Genomic DNA, 16,018 nt, shown 5'->3' on the forward strand with positions numbered 1-16,018 from the left:
GTATTTTTAGTAGAGACGGGGTTTCACCACATTGACCAGGATGGTCTCGATCTCTTGACCTCATGAGATCCCCAATGAGAGAGTCAGCCTGTCCTTAGTACTTTGAAGTCAGTCAGTGACTTCTCTCTAGCTATGAAAGGCCTAGATGGCATCTTCTTCCCATAGAATGCTGTTCCATCCACACGAAGCATCTGCTGCTTTGTGCGACCTCCTTTATCTGTGACGTTAGCCGGATCTTCTGCAGAACTTGCTGCTGCTTCTTCTTCACCACTTGCTGCTTCGCTTTGTGCTTTTGTTCTGGAGATAGATTCTTTCCTTAAGCCTCATGAACCCACCTCTGCTAGCTTCCAGTTTTTCTTCTGCAGCTTCCTCCCTTCATAGAAATGAAGAGAGCTCGGCTTTGTTCTGGCCTAGGCTTTGGCTTAAAGGAGTATTGTGGCTGGTTTGATCTTGTTCAGAACCTTCTTCATAGCAGCCATACCGCTATTTTGCCTTCTTATTATTCATGAGTTCACGGAATAGCACTTTCAATTTCCTTGAAGAGCCTTTCCTTTACATTCACAACCTGGCTGTCTGGCATGAGAACACAAGCTTTCGGCCTGTCTAGGCTTTTGACAGGCGTTCCTCACTAAGCTTAATCATTTCCAACTTTTGACTTAAAGTGAGAGAGATGTGACTCTTCCTTTCATTTGAATACTTCAACGCCATTTCAGAGTTGCTGCCTGACCTAACTTCAATATTGTGTCTCAGGGAATGAGGAGGCCCAAGGAGAGGAAGCGAGATGGGGGAATGACTGGTCAGTGGAATAATCAGAACATGCACAGCAGTGATTGATCAAGTTTGTCATCTTAATGAGCAGGATCAATGGTGCCCCAAACCAATTACAACAGTAACAGCGAAAACTGGTCACAGAGCACAGTGACAGATAAAATAATAATGAAAACATTGGAAATACTGCAAGAATTCCCATAATGTGACAGAGACATGGAGTGAACAGATGCTGCTGGAAAATGGCAGTGACAGATTTGCTTAATGCAGGGTTGCCTTAAATCTCTGATTAAAAAATTTAAAGAAGAGTATCTGCAGAGCTTAACAAAGCACAGCAAAACAAGCTGTGTCTGTAGTTGTCAAGGTAAGGATGTTGGGAGGTGGAGGCTTTAGGAGGCGGGGACTGATGCAGGGTGCTTGGGTCATGACAGTCCACCCTGGTCAGTGGCTTCCTGCCATTCTCCAGGTGGTGACAGAGTTCTCCCCCTCAGGAGACTGGATGGCTGTGTCAGGAATGAATTAGTTTCCACAAGGACAGGCTGTTGTAAAGCCAGGACACATATTTGGCCCCTTTGCACATGTTGGCTTCCTCTTTGATCTAAGGCATGTTAGGACTTGGCAGGAAAGCCCTGGGCAGAAGCCATGCCATGTCCTTGAACTTCCCAGCCTGCAGAACTGAGCTAAATTGCCCCTTTTTCTTTACAAATTACTTACCCTCAGCTATTCTGTTACAGCAACACTAAATAAAACTTTCCTACTGAGCCTTTGTACAGGGGTCAACCAGCCAGGTGGATCCCCTTCCATCTACCTGGGCACACACTGCTGCACTGGGGACAAGTGTGAATGAGCAATGATCATGCTTCTAGAACAAAACCCAGGGCAGAATCATCCTGATCCAGGGCAGAATAGTGAGTTCTTGGAGCAAAATCCAGGGCAGAATCATCCTGATCAAGGGCAGAACAGTGAGTTCTTGGAACAAAACCCAGGGCAGAATCATCCTGATCAAGGGCAGAACAGTGAGTTCTTAGAACAAAATCCAGGGCAGAATCATCCTGATCAAGGGCAGAACGGTGAGTTCTTAGAACAAAATCCAGGGCAGAATCATCTTGATCCAGGGTAGAACAGTGAGTTCTTGGAGCAAAATCCAGGGCAGAATCATCCTGACCAAGGACAGAAGGGTGAGTTCTTAGATGTGACACCAAAAACACAATGTATAAAAGAAAAACAATGAGGTGGACCTCATTAAAATTAAACTACTGTCTGGAAATGAGGCAGAATGTGCCCTTGCTGCTCTAAGAGTCTCCCACATTGTGTGTGCCAGTAGCTCGTTCTGTTGAATTCCATTCCTTTATATAGATACACACATTTTTGCTTGATTCCTATGTCAGTGACCATTTGTTTTTAGTTATTGGTGTTTACAAAGGAAGCTGTTATGAGCATTTTTGTGTACACCAGGGAAATGAGAAACTTTCTGGATCTTGTGGTGAATTTGTGTTTACATTTAAGAGTCTGTCGTGTTGGCTGTGCCATTTTCCACAATTGGCAACAGTGAGTGAGAGTTCCAGTTCCTTCACTTTTTCACCAACACTTGACATCATCAGTCTTTTAAAATTTACTCATTCCAATGTGTGCTGTGAGATTTCACTGTTTTAATTTGTGCTTCCCTACATGCTAATGATTTTGAGCATATTTTAACATACTTATTTCCTATCTATAAATCTTCTTTGTAGTGTTTATTCAAGCCTTTTACCAAGTTTCTTATTATTTTTATTACTGAGCTTTGAGATATTTTTATACATTATAGATATAAGTCCTTTATCAGTTATATGCCCTGCAAATATTTTCTCCCAATTTTCATATCTTCTCTTCATTTCCTTAGCAGTGTTTCTCAAATAATAGATGCTTTTGATTTCAAGTCTAAATTATCAATTTTCTTTCATGGATTGTGCTTCTGGTTTTGTATCTGAGAAATATTTGCATAGCCAGAGGTCACAAAGACTTTACCCTGTTTATTCTACTAAAAGTTTTATAGTTTTTCACTTATATTTAGCTCATATTTACATATAATATTTACATATATAATGAATCAAAGTTCTGGTTTGTATATGGGCATCCAGTGATTCCAGCATAGTTTGTTCAGAAGGCTCTCCCTGCTCCACTGAGTTGCCTTTGCACGTCTCCCATACACAGAAGCTCTTTTTGGCTGTGCTGTCTTGATGGTACAGCGGGAGGAGTAAAGGCATTAAGTAATCACAGCCACCTTGCTTTGCTTAAAATTCTGCTGCACATGATACCCAGCAGCCACTGATGCGGAATATTAACCTGTGTGTGAATGGAAGTAGTCTCTGGAGAGTCTTTATAAACACAGATAGTTTCACGAGATCACGTGTCCGAAGCTTCCCCGGGTCTGTGTGTGGCATACAGTGCGTGCCGTCAGCAGCGCTGGCAGTGGCTCTCCCGTTAGAGGAGCGGTCGTGCACGGAGCTCTGTGCATTTTCCTCTGCAGAGTCCTGATGAGCACGCGCTGCCTGCCTGCCTCAGGATGGGAGCTCCCTGTGGCACAGCAGGTGGTCCTCCTTCCACACGGCTCCTGGGGTTGGCACATTCTTCCCTGGTCCCATCTTTCCCTCCTGCTCCATTTCTGGCTCAGGTTTGCTCTCCGGTCTCTGGAGCGACACTGAGGTGCCCCTTGCAAGCACAGAACAGGTTAAGGCAGGAGCTGCTGTCCTGGAACCCCCCTCCTTTCTCTCATACTGACATGGGGGTGTCTCTTCTGCCTTCTGGGCTGAGATAACCGGAGGCTTGCGAACAGGTTGGCTTCAAGAGAGACTTAAACTACATCTTTGCAAATGTACCTGTTTTCCTCATGGGGATATTTCTATCCAAGAGGAGCTCTGGTACCATTAATGAAGGAAAACAGGGTGTTTGAGGGAAGCTGAGACCTGGGTCGGCCTCTCACTTGTCTGTCGGATGGCCCCTGCCCATTGCCCGTGTGGAAGGAGGGCCAGTCTGTGCAAAGGAAAAATGCCCAGCGCGTCTCCCTGACACAAGGCGGGGAAAACCTTGACACAACTCTGGTGTGCGGGCAATGGCCCGGGATGAATGGTGCACACACAGGCTGAGGTCTGGTGGATCTCTTCAGTGCACGCCACTGCGCTCGAGGCAGCAAGGGGAATCTTCACAGGCAATGATGGCTGCACTCCCTGGACATGATGCTGGCCGCAGGGATTTATCCCATTTCTATTTTATGTGGGACAAGTGAAAATGGCCAAGTCAATTTAAAGCAAATGGCCCTACAGGCACATCGCCACTGGGATGGGGATGCCTCTGACCACACTGTAAGCCCACCCTACTACAGAGCAGTAATTAGGTAGCGTGCTGGAGGGAGGCTGAGGTGGACATGTCCTGGATTTCTTTCCTAGTTAATTCCCTTTGAATCCTAGCTATGCCATCAAATCGGCACCTAAAGGCATCAGAGGGCCTCCTTGATCGGACTTGAGGACGATGATTTAAAAAGACTGGCTGCCTTGCTGAGCCTCCAGTCTTGTGCTGAGCCTCAATTCTCCCCGCTTAGGGCCAAAGTCTCAATACTCTAGTAGGTCCGGGTTTTCCTCTGGACACTCAACAATCCAAAAGAAATACGTACTAGGCCTGTGTTCTTTCTTTCCTCTCAGAAAAAAGGGTGGGGAGGAAAACTTATCCAGTCACTAGAAGGTTCTGAGGCTGTTATGTTTTGTCCAGCAATGAGTCCCTGGGAAGGTTCTAAATTCTTTTCACTGGGGCTCCCAAGGCGGCTACACACTGGCTTCCACAGGCCTCAGGCTGAAGCGTGCCCCCAGCCAGCATGCCTGGGAGTGGGGGTCCCTGATTCAACCTGCAGCCAGGTGGCATCAGACCAGCTTTTCCTGTCCGAGTCTCTGCCGAGTGATGGCCCGTGTCTGGCAGGGACACTGAGTGGTGCATCTATGCATTTTCTTAATAGAACACTGAAGGAACAGGACAAGCACATGGGAGCTCTGTCAAAACGAAAACATGAAACTCTACATTTGCCACTGGATCAATTATGAGACATTTTACTAGTTTATGAGAACACAGCAAATCTCCATTTATTCAGGTCATCTTCTGCATCCTTCTGGAAGTTTCCTGTTGATTGCTTTTTGTTCGAGCACTGCAGGAGACACTACTGTCTGCCAGTTCTGCACCTGCTCCCTGGGGTGTCCTTTCTGTACCTGCTCCCTGGGTTGTCATTTCTATACCTGTTCCCTGGGGTGTCCTTTCTATAGCTGTTCCCTGGGGTGTCCTTTCTACACCTGCTCCCCTGGTGTCCTTTCTATACCCGCTCCCTGGGTGTCCTTTCTGTACCTGCTCCCTGGGGTGTCCTTTCTATACCTGTTCCCTGGGGTGTCCTTTCTACACCTGCTCCCTGGAGTGTCCTTTCTGCATCTGCCCCCTGGGGTGTCCTTTCTGTACCTGCTCCCTGGGGTGTCCTTTCTATACCTGTTCCCTGGGGTGTCATTTCTATACCTGTTCCCTGGGGTGTCCATTCTACACCTGCTCCCTGGGGTGTCCTTTCTACATCCACTTTCTGGGGTGTTCCCTCTGCACCTGTTCCCTGGGGTGTCCCTTCTACACGTGCCCCCTGGGGTGTCCTTTCTACACCCACTTTCTGGGGTGTTCCCTCTGCACCTATTCCCTGGGGTGTCCCTTCTACACCTACTCCCTGGGGTATCCTTTCTACACCTGCCCCCTGGGGTGTCCTTTCTACACCCACTTTCTGGGGTGTTCCCTCTGCACCTATTCCCTGGGGTGTCCCTTCTACACTGCTCAGTGGGGTGTCCCTTCTACACCTACTCCCTGGGGTGTCCTTTCTATACCTGCTCCCTGGGGTGTCCTTTCTACACCCACTTTCTGGGGTGTTCCCTCTGCACCTGTTCCCTGGGGTGTCCCTTCTACACCTGCCCCCTGGGGTGTCCTTTCTACACCCACTTTCTGGGGTGTTTCCTCTGCACCTGTTCCCTGGGGTATCCCCTCTGCACCTGTTCCCTGGAGTGTCCCCTCTACACCTGTTCCCTGGGGTGTCCCCTCTGCACCTGCTCCCTGGGTGTCCTTTCTGCACCTGCTCCCCTGGGTGTCCTTTCTACACCTACTCCCTGGGGTGTCCTTTCTACACCTACTCCCTGGGTGTCCTTTCTACACCTACTCCCTGGGTGTCCTTTCTGCACCTGCTCCCCTGGGTGTCCTTTCTACACCTACTCCCTGGGTGTCCTTTCTACACCTGCTCCCTGGGGTGTCCTTTCTACACCTACTCCCTGGGGTGTCCTTTCTGCACCTGCTCCCCTGGGTGTCCTTTCTACACCTACTCCCTGGGGTGTCCTTTCTGCACCTGCTCCCCTGGGTGTCCTTTCTACACCTACTCCCTGGGTGTCCTTTCTACACCTGCTCCCTGGGGTGTCCTTTCTACACCTACTCCCTGGGGTGTCCTTTCTAATATAGAATACTCTTTTATCCAGTAACATGAACTGATCCCACATAGGTGCATACAAAGATGACTGTGAAGAAATGTCATGAGTTAGGTCCAGAGCTGGTGAAGGGCACAGGGATTTTCTTTCAGAAGTCCTTTTAGAGAAAGAACGAGCAAGCCAATGAATACCAGACAACGGTTACAGGTGGTAAAGAAAATCAGTGCTCTCAACACTATACATGTGTAATTCTAGAGATTTAAAATTATGAAATACAACTCACAAGGAACGTAAGGGACCTCTTCAAGGAGAACTACAAACCACCGCTCAACGAAATCAGAGAGGACACAAACAGATGGAGAAACATTCCATGTTCATGGTTAGGAAGAATTCATATTGTGAAAATGGCTATACTGCCCAAAGTAATTTACAGAATCAACGCTATCCCCATCAAGCTACCATTGACTTTCTTCACAGAACTGGAAAAAACCACCATGAACTTCATATGGAACCAAAAGAGAGCCCGCATAGCCAAGTCAATTCTAAGCAAAAAGAACACAGTGGGGGGCATCACACTACCGGATTTCAAACTATACTACAAGGCTACAGTAATCAAAACAGCATGGTACTGGTACCAAAACAGAGATATAGACCAATGGAACAAAACAGAGACACCGGAGGCAACACAACATATCTACAACTATACAATCTTTGATAAACCTGACAAAAACAAGCAATGGGGAAAGGATTCCCTGTTTAACAAATGGTGTTGGGAAAACTGGCTAGCCATATGCAGAAAGCAGAAACTGGACCCCTTCCTGACACCTTACACTAAAATTAACTCCAGATAGATTAAAGACTTAAACATAAGACCTGGCACGATAAAAACCCTAGAAGGAAATCTAGCCAAAACTATCCAGGACATAGGAGTAGGCAAGGACTTCATGAACAAAACACCAAAAGCATTGACAACAAAAGCCAAAATAGACAAATGGGACCTAATGAAACTCCACAGCTTCTGCACAGCAAAAGAAACAGTCACTAGAGTGGATCGGCAACCAACAGAATGGGAAAATATTTTTGCAGTTTACCCATCTGACAAAGGGCTGATATCCAGAATTTACAAAGAACTCAAATAGATTTACAGGAAAAAAACAAACAAACCCATTCAAAAGTGGGCAAAGGATATGAACAGACACTTTACGAAAGAAGACATATATGAGGCCAACAATCATATGAAAAAATGCTCATCGTCACTGGTCATCAGAGAGATGCAAATCAAAACCACATTGAGATACCATCTCATGCCAGTTAGAATGGCGATCATTAAAAAATCTGGAGACAACAGATGCTGGAGAGGATGTGGAGAAAAAGGAACACTTTTACACTGTTGGTGGGAGTGTAAATTAGTTCAACCATTGTGGAAGACAGTGTGGCGATTCCTCAAGGCCTTAGAAATAGAAATTCCATTTGACCCAGCAATCCAATTACTAGGTATATATCCAAAGGACTATAAATCGTTCTACTATAAGGACACATGCACACGAATGTTCATTGCAGCACTGTTTACAATAGCAAAGACCTGGAATCAACCCAAATGCCCATTGATAATAGACTGGATTGGAAAAATGTGGCACATATACACCATGGAATATTATGCAGCAATCAGAAATGATGAGTTTGTGTCATTTGTAGGGACATGGATGAATCTGGAGAACATCATCCTCAGCAAACTGACACAAGAACAGAAAATGAAACACTGCATATTCTCACTCATAGGCGGGTGATGAAAAATGAGAACACATGGACACAGGGAGGGGAGTACTAAACACTGGGGTCTATGGGGGGAAAGGGAAGGGCCAGTGGGAGGGGGAGGAGGGGAGGGATAGCCTGGGGAGAAATGCCAAATGTGGGTGAAGGGGAGAAGCAAAGCAAAGCACACTGCCATGTGCGTACCTACGCAACTGTCTTGCATGCTCTGCTCATGTACCCCAAAACCTAAAATCCAATAAAAAATTAAAAAAAAAATTACGAGTCAGGTTGGAATACAATCAGTCAGGAAACAGTAGAAAAACTAGCAAAACCGAGACAGAAGGTGGAGAAAAGAAACCCAGGAGTTCCAGTGAATCAAACACATTCACTGCAAGTCCTAAACCTGCCAGGGACCGTCCTAAGCACCTTCCACTATTTCATCTGTCACCTGCAAGGCAGAATCTTCCAGCACAAAGAACACGACCCTCAAGACAGCAGTTCTTGAAATATTGAGTAGATTCTGCCACTGTGGTTCAGTCTCTAGGTGACCGTGGAAGAGTCACACAGCCCTTCTGAACTTTCATTTACCGTTTGTAAAATAAAGAGAAAAGGAAGAGCAACTGCATTTAGACGTATATAAGAGTTAATCATGTACACGCAATGCATCCAGCCTAGTGTAGAGCATGCACAAGATGCAGTCTCACTTTTATAAGTACTCCATGGTGGGTTATAATCCTGAACTTACAGCGTATGTAATGGAGTTGTGGAGAACTATTTTCTCTAATTCATGAAGAGGGAGTGGGTCCATCTGACTCATTTCAAAATGCTGTGTCCTTCCTCTCCAGGACACCATGGGCAAACCTGAGAGTACCAGGTTACTAGGTGGGGTGGAGCCCAGGAGGGCGAGTTCCTAAAACAGGGCTCTGGAGTGAGGTGTGAACTGGGAATCCGACACCCTGCGAGGTCTGGCATGACCTTCCCACCCTGCACAAGGTGGCGTCCACCCCGAGTTTCTTTGGGGACACCCACTTTGCTTAGCTATGACGATCCAGCAAGTCAGTGGTGTGCAGCCTGGCACGGCCCAGCAGTTCCTTCCAACAGCAATAATCACAGCCCGCAGCCCCACAGCCCCGCTCTACCCAGCCCTGCAAAGCATGGACAGACCACGGCAGTCATCGCAGCCCCTCAGCGCCGCAGTCCTGTTCTACCCAGCCGTGCAAAGCACGGACAGACCACGGCAGTCATCACAGCCCCTCAGCGCCACAGCCCCGTTCTACCCAGCCCTGCAAAGCACAGACAGACCACGGCAGTCATCACAGCCCCGCAGCGCCACAGCCCCGTTCTACCCAGCCCTGCAAAGCACGGACAGACGCCCATGTCCACGTACGGTCTCTGCGGGTGTGCTGGCTTGTTAACACACTCACTGCCTCCATCTACTGTGCAAGGTCTTCATTTTCTCAATCCTGGATTATTAAAAATGCTTCTCCAAAATTCACCTGGGCACACTGCTGCCTGCTTAGCCTGAATCTGAGACCTCTCATTCTGCCAAATGGACCACTGCCTAATTTTTCAATGCTCCCCCGACCGGGATTGCCTTCTCCCTCCTCTCCACCTGTGTAAGATACCAGCGATTTTTAAAAGAGACTAAACACTTCCTCTAGGAAAGCTGTCCTGACTATTAAAATTCCAACCCCAGCTCTGATCCCACTCCCACCCTAACCCCCACCTTTCTTTGAGACAGGGTCTCACTCCACAGCCCAGGCTGGAGTGCAGTGGTGCCATCTTAGTTCACTGCAGCCTCGAACTCTTGGACTCAAGAGATCCTCTCCACTCGGCCTCCTGATTAGCTGGGACAACAGGCATGAGCTACCAGGCTTGATTAATATTTTACTATTATTTTTTGCAGAGACAGGGCTTCTGTTTCTTGGGCTTGGTTGCCCAGGCTGGTCTCTAATTCCTAGGCTCAAGGGATCCTCTTGCCTTAGCCTCCTGAAGCGCTAGGATTACAGGCATGAACCACCGTGCCCAGCCTTCACGCCTGTAGTGGAATCAGGACAACTTGGAACATAAGGAAGGTCTATTTTTTAGGAATCCTAAGTAAACTTTTACCCTCGAGAATGCTGCAGACCCTCATCTCACTACATCTGGGGACTAGATGAAACTGCTGACCTTTCAGTCCCCCCAACACTGTAATTCTGTGACTGCTCTTATTCAGGACAGCTTCTCCTGTGACCTGTCACCTTCCCATAGAGGAGTCTGAAGGGCCACTGTGGCTCTGCTCAGCCAGTCACAGCCCTGCGCACTGGAGGGCATGGGGCAGCCCCTGTGCATGCACATGGTTGGAGAATTCTCTCATCTCCTCTGGTTTTTACATGGAAAGCGAAATGATTACCGCTATCATCTAAGGAAAATGAGCAGAAAGTTCACCTCATCCTAGAAACCTCTTTCACTTTGCCTTGTAATGACCTGAACCTTCAGTCTCTAAGTGGTCAAATGCCCCTGAGATAAGGGATCCTGTGTTTAGCAATTTTCCTTCCAGTATGTAATGTTCCATCCCAGTTCATGAATCGGATGCCTCAGATATAAGGTTATTAGAAGCATCAGGAATCAACCATAATTCCAATTTAGGACCAACTTGAGGGAAACATCACAGCAGCCTGGGGTAAATGAGAATAAATGACAGCATCAGTTTCTGTGAACATCCGGGTGTGGCTTTATTCTGTGGACCAGCAGACCTTGTGTGCGTTAGTTACAGGGAGGCTGTGAGCTGTCACGGCACGCCAAGGGGCCTCGAGTCATCTTTGCAGTTGAATGACAGATAAGTAACACAGAACATTTTCACGTCCAAGGTGTGCGTGTAATACATATATAATAGTGTGTGTGCATATATGCAATACAGAAATGTATGTATATTTAATGTATGTATATTTATATATATTTAAATGCTAAGTTAGTTGCTAAGTTCAAAGTCCGCATTATCTGGGCGAGGCCAGGAGGGAGCCCAGGTCCCCGGCGTGGAGTCAGAGCGCCTCCATGACGCCTCGCCTCATTCATCTCCTGTCACTCTTCATTCCTGCAGTGGGCACCCCCCTCCCCGAAGGATCGTCCCGCTATTTAGGATAATGGGGATTATAACGAATTCTTCCCTATCCCTTCACATGGTATACACTCAAATTTGTGATTTATTTGCTGTCACCAGGTAGAGAAAAGCAATTCAGACACACACACTATTTTATACTCTCTTTGGACCATTAACTTTGAGAGGCAGAACCACTAAAGTGCCTTAAATATCACAAACACCCCGGTGACTGTACCGCACATTATACTCATTTGTTTTGTTTTGTTTTGATTTTTGAAACAGAGTTTCACTCTTTTTACCCAGGCTGGAGTGCAATGGCGTGATCTCGGCTCACTGCAACCTCTGCCTCCTGGGTTCAGGCAATTCTCCTGCCTCAGCCTCCTGAGTAGCTGGGATTACAGGCACGTGCCACCATGCCCAGCTAATTTTTTGTATTTTTAGTAGAGACGGGTTTTCACCTCGTTGACCAGGATGGTCTCGATCTCTTGACCTCATGATCCACCCACCTCGGCCTCCCAAAGTGCTGGGATTACAGGCGTGAGTCACCGCACCCGGCCATATTATACTCATTAGTAAGCGAGGCGTCCCGTCTCCCGGAGCACAGGCTCGGAGAGGGGTCATCACTCATCAGGAATTGGAGCGCCAGGTCAGCGGAGTCCCGGCCTGGAAAGCGATGTAGCCCGTTCCTCAGTCAACGTTAACACAGATGCAAAATCCTCCCCTCCCCTACCCTTCCCTTCCACCACAGTTCATGTTACCTGTGGGGCACAGGACTCAGTGTGAACAATCATTTCAACACAGCCGCTCAGGTGAAAATTTCTCACCTTCTGAGGATTCCTCTTTCCCCCCAATAAACTGCTATGTGTACCCCAATGCTCATGTCTCAGACACCGAGTAAGTGCAGGTAAGAAGAGGGTGAGCTGTTCACTTACTCCACTTCTCTGGACTTCCATGAACATGGCTCTTTGGAAGGACTTCTCCCACACGGCCAGCTCGCTGCCAAGTTCCACGCTGAAAACATGGCTCTTCCCGTGGCCGGCCACGACGCTGAAGCAATAGGGCCTCTGGTCCTCAAAGTCACCATCTTGAAGACCCAAATACAGGTTTGCTTGCAACCAGCAGTCATCTGTGAGCCAGAACTGAAAAAGAGAGCACGGATTGGAAACGTGTGGGGCTGGAAGGTCAATCTCAGGCTGAGGGCGTGGCATGGGGGAAGGCGGCGTTTGCCTGATCTGGGAAATGGTCTCCTGGGCGCTGACGAGGATGCAAACTCAGGAGCAATGAGCCCTCCTCATGTACAGCGGGTGCAGAAACGGTGCAGACACATATCGGCAAGTAAATGATGTCGAACGCCCAATTCTCTGTAAGTGCCTTTTCCTTAAAATACTGGTCACCACACTCCTTTCTGTTATTGAGAAGATGAAGATGAGGCTGGGTGTGCTGGCTCACGCCCGTAATCCCAGCACTTTAGGAGACTGAGGTGGGTGGATTGCTTGAGCCCAGGAGTCTGAGACCAGCCTGGTCAACATGGAAAGACCTTGTCTTTACAAAGATAAATGAATAAATAAAATACAACAAATTAACCAGGTGTGGTGGCACATGCCTGCAGTTCCAACTATTTGGGAGGCTAAGGTAGGAGGACTGCTTGAGCTCAGGAGGTGGAGGTTACAGTGAGTCAAGATCACATCACTGCACTCCAGCCTGGGTGACAGAGGGAGACCTTGTTTCAGAAAAAAAATAAAATAAAAAAAAAGATAAAGATGAAAGTCTTGAGACACTGATGCTTGTGTTTACCATAAAAAGAAAAACGAAACACCTCCACCACTCTAACTAATCGTGTCCTCTGAGCCTCCGAGTCTCTGTAGAATTACTGGCTCTTCCTCTCCTGTGGGTTCCCTGTCCCGAGATGAGGGACTTAGTGCCCAGAATGCCTCTGAAGCACGATGAGGCCCCGGCCACCCAGGAGCTCATTTCGCTAACCCAAAGGCCTGGCAAAGGGATTCATATTCTCAAGACACACAAAGGACTCCTGTTCCATTTCTGGTTAATTATTTAACCCAGAGATGTAAGTTACCTACAGCATGTCTACTAATCACAGATTTACTCCGTGACCACCAAGGTGACTCGGATGCTGCCAGCCTGGAGTGCTCCCACTTCTTTCCCCATCTTCGAGGTTACACCCCACTTCAGGATTAACTTTCTCAAGGGCAGGAGAGAAGGTCTGGGGGTCCCAGTTGTCACAACTGCCAGGTCAACAGCATGGAGGTGCCTGGTGAACATGCACTCAGTACCTGGCTGACGCCACCCCGTCTCTCTCTGTATCTCTCTCTTTCTCTCTCTGTTTCAATCTCTTTGCATTTTATGTCTGTTTCTCTGTCTCCCTCTTTCTCTTTCTCTGTCCCACTTCAGTTCTCAGCTCACCCATTTACTGGTCCCACAGACCCACCCTGAAGAGCCCCCCACCCCAGACACCCTCCTGGGACACTGGGCCCCAACATCAATTTTGCTGACCAGTCTCTCCCCAACGAAGGGAAATGAGGGGAGACTCCTGGGCTGGGGCTTCCAGTGTCCTGAACGAGAATGTGATGTTCACCCACAGCCCTGCATATGGCAGCAGAAAGGAAGGGGAGCCGCCTACCTGCTGGGTCTTCCCATCATGATCCTGAGGTATCTCTACTTACGGCGACCAGCCAAGCTGGACACTCCCCACTCACATTTACGCTCAAGGTCCAGTCCCAAAATCCACATGAACTCAGAAGCTGGCCAAATTGTTTCACTTGAAATATGCTGACATATGCACTCCAGGCACAGGTTTGAGGTAAAGCTTTGACTGAGGTACCTCGGGTGGCCTCCTGGCCTCTCCGGGGGTTGCCCTGACTCTCCTGACCTCTCAGATGGCTCTGCAGTATGCCCCTGGTCACAGAGAGCACTGCACATTCACCCCTGTGCATCATCCAGGCACCAAATGCCTTGTGGTGTGTGCACGTGTGAACATGTGCGTGTGTTTGTGCACATGAGAATGTGTGTGTGTACATGGAAATGTGCGTGCCCATGAACGGGTGTGCATGTGCATGTGTGTGCATGTGCATGTGTGTGCATGTGAATGTGTGTGTACATGAATGGGTGTGTATGTTTGTGTGCACGTGAATGTGTACACGTGGAAATGTGTGTGCACATGATGTGTATGTATGTGAATGTGTGTGCATGTGAATGTGTGTGTACGTGAATGGGTGTGCATGTGAATGGGAGTGTACAGGTGGAAATAGGTGTGCACACGAATGTGTGTGTATGTTTGTGTGCACGTGAATGTGTACACGTGGAAATGTGTGTGCACATGATGTGTATGTATGTGAATGTGTGTGCATGTGAATGTGTGTGTACGTGAATGGGTGTGCATGTGAATGGGAGTGTACAGGTGGTAATAGGTGTGCACATGAATGTGTGTGTATGTTTGTGTGCACGTGAATGTGTACATGTGGAAATGTGTGTGCACATGATGTGTGTGTATGTGAATGGGTGTGGGGTGCATACATTGCTAACCCTAAGTGAGCCTTGAGTCCAGAAACTGCACTTCAAATCCGGAGGCCTCTGGATCCTCTCCCTCAGCTGGGATACACGGAACCTACAGGGTTACACGTCACAAACCAAAACAACATATTTACCACTGACCTTGTGGTGCAGACAGTATCTCTTTATTCACTGAACTTAAATGTCAAAACTGACAAAGAAAAACTTTCGGACGATATTTAAGTGGGCAATGCACATCCCCCTGTTGAATGGCTCGTTAGAGCTGGGCCTTGAACAACCCAGGGGTTGGGGACACCAACCCTCACACCGCTGAAGATTCATGCATAACTTCTGACTCCCCTAAAACATCACTACTAGTAGACTTGTTGATCAGAAGCTCTACTAATAACACAGTCAATTGACACACGTTCTGTATGTTATACATATAATATACCACATTCTTAGAATAAAGTAAGTGTAGCCAGGTACGGTGGCTTATACCTGTAATCACAACTAATTGGGAGGCTGAGGCAGGGCATCGCTTGAGCCCAGGAGTTTGAGACCAGCCTGGATGACATAGCAAGGTCCTATCTCTAAATAAATAAATGAATTAAGCAACTAAGCTACAGCATAGAGAATGCTATTGAGAAAGTCACAGGGTAGAGAAGGCATATGCGTGACACTGCACTGCATTTGTTGACACGCTAAGTTTACACTGTTTATAAGATGAATGGTCTGAGGTGGTGGCAGCCGCATCTGCAGACCTCCATCCGTGATGTACAGAAGTGGTTCGGCTTCTGTACATGTGTGTGCATGTGAATGTGTGTGTACAGGTGGAAAGAGGTGTGTACATGAATGTGGTGTACATTGGTGCTGCTGCGACGTCCCTGCTTCCCAGGAGCACTGGCAAATCCCCCGTGGCACTTAGCGCGGGTCCCGGGGTCTTATTCAAGTTTATGTTCCCGGACTCATCACAATGGAGGGAAGGTACACAGAGCACTGGAGAGATCACTTGTCACCATGGTCTGCGGTTTACAGGAGAGAGAACTCGCTTCAACTCAGAACCCCTACACCTGAGCTCACTGCAACAGCAGCGAGAGGTGGCTAAAAAATTATCATCACAGGACACCACGTGCTACAGTGACGTGCGGGCCAAAGATTTAATGCTGCGTCTTTACCTCTATCTACATTTCTCTCCACTGCAGATGGTGCCAAATAGAATTATTTATATTTGACAGGAGTGAATGATGAAATAGACTAGTATCTACATGTTATATGAATTCATGACATCTCTTTTTCTTAATATTTTGATATTTCTAAGCTATGCAGTTTGTCTTAGGGGTTTTTAAAATCATTAAATTATTTTCAAAAAATTTTCCAACATACTTAGGCAGAACAATTGGCATATAAGTGAACCCAGGCAGCTCAGCCCGTCGTCCAAGGGCCAACTGTG

General features: G+C 47.5%; 1 protein-coding gene across 1 annotated transcript in view; it reads right to left on the bottom strand.

Annotated features, from left to right (window-relative positions):
- Positions 1–16,018, bottom strand: part of SNTG2 (syntrophin gamma 2) — a 351,728-nt gene that overhangs the window by 50,960 nt on the left and 284,750 nt on the right. The window contains exon 14 of the mRNA XM_054245265.2: positions 11,991–12,197. Coding sequence (XP_054101240.2) covers positions 11,991–12,197 — 207 coding nt within the window. The remainder of the gene's footprint in view (positions 1–11,990; positions 12,198–16,018) is intronic.

The sequence above is a fragment of the Callithrix jacchus genome, chromosome 14 (assembly GCF_049354715.1).
Source record: "Callithrix jacchus isolate 240 chromosome 14, calJac240_pri, whole genome shotgun sequence".
NCBI classification, from domain to species: Eukaryota; Metazoa; Chordata; class Mammalia; order Primates; family Cebidae; genus Callithrix; species Callithrix jacchus.